This window comes from Acanthisitta chloris, unplaced genomic scaffold (genome assembly GCF_000695815.1).
Source record: "Acanthisitta chloris isolate BGI_N310 unplaced genomic scaffold, ASM69581v1 scaffold11213, whole genome shotgun sequence".
Lineage (NCBI taxonomy): Eukaryota > Metazoa > Chordata > Aves > Passeriformes > Acanthisittidae > Acanthisitta > Acanthisitta chloris.
In genome coordinates this window covers 14,005-20,435 of record NW_008666592.1, presented here as the reverse complement: position 1 = coordinate 20,435, position 6,431 = coordinate 14,005, and the positions used below count along the sequence as shown (strand labels likewise).

The following is a 6,431-nucleotide window of genomic DNA, read 5'->3' as shown; positions in this document are numbered from 1 at the left end:
GAGTATGTTTTTAGCCACTGTTTTAAAAAGCTGATAGATAATTTCTGTGAGAGGTTGCTGATCTGGTACAATATTTAATAGCTCAGCTTTTGGTTTTTACTGTAAGCAGGTAGGAAGAATGATTTTGGCTGTTTGGACAGGTTTCTTCTTCCTCATGTGCAGATGGTAGGTGGGAAGGGGAAACACTTGTTCAGGGTTGTGCTTGCTTAAAAGTTTTGCTGATATTGCAAAATGACACATGGGGAGCTGTTTTTATTGAGATGCTGTAAAAGCTCTTTCACACCCTTTAGAGCAATCCATAGAAAAATAAAATTTAGCATGACTGATGTGGCATGGCTACAGAAGGGGGTTTTCTACCACATTATCCTAGGAGGAAGCCACTTTGGAAGAGCCAGATATACTGCAGTGTTAATGCTCATGTTTCTACCTTCAAGTTTGCAGATAAACTGGTTTTATTACTAGCACTAGCCAGTAGCTTCTAATGGCATTATTACTTGTGATATTAGAGACCTTTCCAAAGATTTGAATGTCAAAGTTCTGCTGATGTATTTTAAAGGCAAAGGTGTCATACAAGATCAGAGTTGGATATGCTTTGTCTCTCTACTCTGACTTGTGTATACTTACTGATAAGTCATCTATGTCTGCTGTGATGCATAAAAGGGAAATTTCTGCTATTTGCTTTACAGTATTAAAACACATTTTTCCTTCTGTTTAATTGGATGCTCTTCATGTCACTGTTGACAGACAATAGCAGCAACAAAAATGTACTAAGGAAAATTGGGGAAGATTGAAGAGGTACAGAGGAGAAATGTGTGTTAGTATGTCAACCTGTAACTCATGAAACGAGAGGCGAAAGAACACACCTAAAATTTGCATTGTCTTCTTTTTCCCTCTGCCCTGTTTAAAATAATAAAGTCTGAGAATGAAAATACTATTGCTACTTTTAAATGCATTTACATTTAACTTTCTACTTGAATTCACTGCTTAGTGGTTGAAAGTTTGTGAAGCCTGAAGTCATGTTTGTGTCTTCTGGTTTGGTTTGGGTTTTTTAAGTTGGACAGTTAACAATCAGTATTGTTTAGGTTCTTGAGAATGACTTCAGAATTACTTGGCTTTTGCAAGAAGTTGTTTATAGTGAGATAATGTTTCCTGAACTAGTCTTGGACTAATGTGTCAAATATTTCTTTTAGTTCTGAACAAGATAAAGAAGAATGGATCAAGGTACGTTCATTTACCTTCTTTATTTTCTAAGCACTTTTTCACTGAAGCAATCAAAAAGTAATATTCATATTTGCTGTGTATACCTTCCCTCTGCTAAATAAAAACTGTACAGAATGCAGAGTCTGTTTTAAATTTAGCATGTTTGAGGAATTTCTCCACTATTTCCTTAGGCACTTCAGAGTACTATAGAAGCTTTTCAGCAGAGGAATGAAACCTTCAGAAATGCCATTGCTAAAGAATATGAAGACATGCCTATTGAAGTTTCTGTAAGATGCTGTTATTTGTTTGTAACCTTCTTAGTACCCATTTTGTTCTTCAATAAGTGGAAAACGTTTGGCAGAAACTTTGTTTTCAAGCTCATCGTTCTTATAGCAGAGTAATTACAAAGTAGTCATCTTGTTGGTAATTGTTTTTCTTCATAATGCTGAATCTTAAAAAGTAGCCTCTTTCTTTCTTGAAGCACATAACAGAGTACCCTTTCAGTGATGCATCATGAGACTTAACTGGGTTCTTTGTTATTTCTTGTATAGATTTCAAAATGCGTCTCGAGCTATGTTTTGCCATTTCCTTTCCAGAGGAAGAGAATAATTATTTTCTCTATTTCAAGCACTATACAACTTTTTTCTAGCTTTTTTTATTCTCTCATCTTCCTCCTTCTCCCTCCCCTCAGAATGCTGAGCTTGGGAAGAGAGCACCAAGGTGGATACGGGACAATGAAGTAACCATGTGCATGAAATGCAAGGAGCCCTTTAATGCCCTGACAAGGAGAAGACATCACTGTCGAGCATGTGGACATGTAAGTGCAAAGCCCCAGTAGCTGTACCTGGTCAGCAGGCTTGGAAACAGCTCTAAACACCCACTTGACTTCTCATGGTTCCTTGTTATCACAGGATCATAGAAAGGCTTGGGTTGGAAGGGACCTTAAATATCATCTAGTTCCACCCCACACCTTTCACTAGACCAGGTTGCTCAGAGCCCCATCCAACCTGGCCTTAAACATTTCCAGGGATGGGACAGCCACAGCTTCTCTGGGCAAACTGTTCTGTTGCTGTGGAGTTTGTTGCAATGCTTGTGGCTGAAAAGAGAAGCTATGTATAGCATACCACAAAAGATCCTCTGTCTCTTTATTTGACATGGTAAATTTGGAAGCAATTTGGAGCAGTAGAAGATGCATGTTTGTGTAAAATGTCCCCAGCCCCTGGATGTACCAATTGTTAGTTTTCAGTGGCCTCCACTAACACGAACCGTTTCAACACCATATTAAGCTGGCATAAGCCACCATTGCTTCAGGCAGCACTGACTGCCACCTCTTTCCATTCTGCTACATCCTCTCTCCTCTTTTTAAGAAGACCATGAAGCCCTGCAGTTTTTCACTGGGTTCACGTGGAGCTGTTCCCAGCCAGGTTCAGTGTGTAACTGTGTGAACATGCACGAAGCATTGGGGAACCCATATTAGGATGGGCAGAGAGTATTACTGCTGTTTTCTGGACCAGATGCTACAGGAACATATCCAACTTTAAATGAACCATCAAATAGTGCTATGACTTTAGAGATTTCAGAAGTTAACAAAAGAAGAGCAAACATTCTGTGCTTTCTTCTCTTGCCATCCAGCAGCTATGCCTTTCTCCAGCAGATGGTAGTACAAGCCCAGGTTTAATATTTGTGTCACTGGTTGTCTTGTGTGATTTCTATGTGGTATGAAGCCTTACTGCTTTCATAACGCTGCTTTTGTGCTTTGCAGAGCACTAGAGACTTTTTCAGAAGCTCTGAATTATTGAATGTGCAGTTTTTGTCTGAGTTTCTTCCCTAGATCATTCTGTCTTAAAACTCCATTAATCCCTTCCTTCCTTAGATTTGCCCTTTTGTTTAGACTTCTCACTACTTCCCTCTGTTGTAGTTCTATCACATCTCCTTGCACTATAATTTTAAAACATGTTTTCATGGGAGTTAATTTGGGTCAGTGACAGTGGCTTTCCAGCAGTGACTAACTAGGAATATTTAAGTAATATTCTCTGGAGCTACTAGCTGAAGTTAGTGATCTGGATGAGTACTGCAAAGCCCTGGTCCACAATAAAATTTTGTTCAAGTGTTTGAGTGGTTCAAGTCCATTTGTCTGCCTTTTCTTTCTTGAAATAACTACACTCATTTATTTATTTATTTATTCTGGGCATCTTTTCTCACGTGAAAGAACAATTCTGTGGGAAAACATGTCTAATGAAAGAATTTCAGTTATATATGTAGTGAAAAGATAATTCAGGGTGATATTGCATTATGTGTTCTTATGAATAGATTCTAAACCTGTAAATTTTTTATAGATATAAATTTTAACCTCTTAATATTAAGAACTTAGACATTTCTGATTTTTATCAGATTTTTTAGCAGTAAAAGTGCATTTCGCTTGTATGTTTCATTCATTCATGTAACCTCATTTCTGAGGTTATGTTGAAGACCAAGTGATAGTTGTACCTTTTGAGTTTGGCATCTAAAGAAACCAGAGGATTTTCTTCATGGCTCATGCTGTATTCTCATTTTATACCTAACTTTAACCTACAGATATCATTGAAAGCTTAATGTGATTTTATGCCAAGTGTAAAATTTCCACCAAGTAAATAGTAATAAGCACTTCTAGTTAAGAAGTAATGGCATAAATTTGGAAAATAATTATTTTCAATTAAGTTATTGTTGGTATGTCATAAAGAAATGCATTATCTTTCTTGTTCTGTATAATTAAACAACACATTACTAAGTAGAATAATGCTGATTTTAAGTAAATTCTATTTTCATAAAGTTTTCTAAACACTTTTTATATGTATGTTATCTCTTTTATTTCTAAGGTGGTTTGTTGGAAATGTTCTGATTACAAGGCACATCTTGAGTATGATGGGAATAAATTGAACAAAGTCTGTAAGGACTGCTACCACGTTATAATTGGTTGTACAGACAGTGAAGAAAAGAAGAAGAAAGGCATCTTGGAGGTATGTCAGTTAAAAATGCTCTGTGTGCAGAGGTGTGATCATTTCAGGTCATCAGTAGGTGAAAAATGGTAACATTCTTCCAGGGCTTATTTTCTGTTTGCGAAATAAAAAGTCTGTGGATCAAATCCATCCTATTCAATAATAGACTGTGGTTTTCTGCATCCACCTTTGCAATACTGCTTTGTTTCTTACAACTTTTTTTAAAGGGGGAATTACAAACCTTAGAGCTTGTTTGATTCCTCAAGTTATATCAGCTCCTGTGATAAAAAAACTACCTTTCCTTATGAATCTTCTTCTTCTGCACTTAAACTTTCAGAGAAACAAAATCCACTGCTACTACAGTGTTTCTTGAAAACATATACCCAAGCTGAAAGAACGGGATGGAAAGAGGAGAATAGGGGAGAGTTTTGCTCTTCAGAGTCTGAGTAGTAAGACACTGTTTTGATCAGTGTACACAGTGTACTTTTAAGTCACTGTCATCAGATTTTAAGCAATTAACCTAATCTTTTCTCTGGGATTTAATTTGCATGCTTATGTTATTCTTAGAGATGTGTTTGAATCTGATCCTGTCATAATATTTTGACTGCCAAAATAGACTAGTTGTTGTATTGGATTGTTAGCAGCATTTCAGTGCCCACAACATGATGTTATTTTGGAAATCAGACATTGCTGTAGATACTAAGGTACAGAGAAGGGCTAGCTGTGGTGGCAAAATGAAATTTACAGTGATCAAGAAGTCTATAATCCAAAATTACTGAGGAAAAAAGGAACAGATTCCACACATTAAGGGAGTACACATTGTGAGCATATGTATTTAATATATAAATGTTCTCCAAAAATCCAGTCTTTCAGGACTTTACTTGGATATTTCCTCAAGCTCTTTTGCAGATGATATCCAAGATTTTATATGAATAGTGATGAATTCTTGCTTTTCTGTTCTTGTATGATTTTAGCCTTTAGTTAAGGCAAGTTTATTTTCCTTTTTATGCTTTATACTATCTCCTAGATTGAATCTGCAGAAGTCTCTGGAAATAGTGTCATATGTAGCTTTCTTCAGTACATGGAAAAATCCAAGCCCTGGCAAAAAGCATGGTGTGTTATACCTAAACAGGAGGCTCTTGTGCTCTACATGTATGGTGCTCCACAGGTATGTGCAGAGAAAATGGAAAAGGTTTTAGTAATTATTGTCACAGACATCTGAGAAGTCAGATTGGGAATGGAGGAAAGATCCATATGTTTCCACCAAGCTGTATAGTAATCGAGAAGTAGTGGGCAAATTAGTTGTCTGTTCTTAATCAAGAACTTATTCTTCTTAGGATGTCAAAGCTCTGGCTACAATTCCCCTTCTGGGCTATGCAGTGGATGATGCTCCGAGAAGTGCTGACCTCCCTCACAGCTTCAAACTGACCCAGTCTAAGTCTGTGCACAGCTTTGCTGCAGACAACGAGGAACTGAAACAGAAATGGCTAAAAGTGATCCACTTAGCTGTCAAAGGTGAGACACCAGAATGTCAAAATGAACTGCAAGTGCATTTAGAAGAGCAACCTGAGCCTTCTAAAACATCTGAATGCTGAAGAACACATGGTATTTTTAAAAGATTTGAATTGAGTTTGTGGTTAACCTTTGTGTTAACCTTTCTTTCCTCAATCAAGGAAAAAACAAAAACAAACTTCTTACTACCATACACATCTTGGCACTTTATGTTTGGGAAAAATTATGGTCTTTTTAGGGATCTTTTTCTTATATTTATGTTCTGTCAATAAAAGTGATGTACAGGTCCATTTCAGAGACGTTTTTAAAAATGTGAATGCTATAAAAAAATACTTACTAACTTTACTGAACTACTTGTTTGTCATGATGTACATTATTTTTTGAAAATCCAGTTGCTCTTCAGTTAGCATTTGCTGCTTTCATTAAGAATGCAAATATTGAAGCTTCCTACTTACATGTTAGGACTTGCAACAGGATCAAAGATATACCTCCACATTGCCAAAATAGATATGTACTTAAATATGCAGGGACAGTTTGGTTTAATGTATGTAGTTTATAGATTAATTTCCACAGATCTGTACATATGTTGTATTCACCTGTCTTTTTTTAATTAAAGTAATGCAAATTGCTTTCGCAGGTATATTGGCTTTTAGGGTTTCAGTTTATCAAGGAAACAATCTAATGATTTCCAATCTAGAAATAAATACCTAAAATATGAGAAAAACTATATATAATATATGTACA

At 36.3% G+C, this 6,431-nt stretch overlaps 1 protein-coding gene across 1 annotated transcript; it reads left to right on the top strand.

The window, feature by feature from the left end:
- Positions 1 to 1,190: 1,190 nt before the first annotated feature.
- FGD4 (FYVE, RhoGEF and PH domain containing 4) lies at positions 1,191 to 5,817 on the top strand (the record flags this gene model as incomplete). Its single annotated transcript, XM_009072191.1, has 6 exons — positions 1,191 to 1,221; positions 1,392 to 1,487; positions 1,892 to 2,017; positions 4,056 to 4,196; positions 5,203 to 5,343; positions 5,513 to 5,817. Coding segments are annotated over 6 exons (793 nt in total), but the record flags the coding sequence as incomplete, so codon positions are not given.
- Between the last annotated feature and the right edge of the window lie 614 nt (positions 5,818 to 6,431).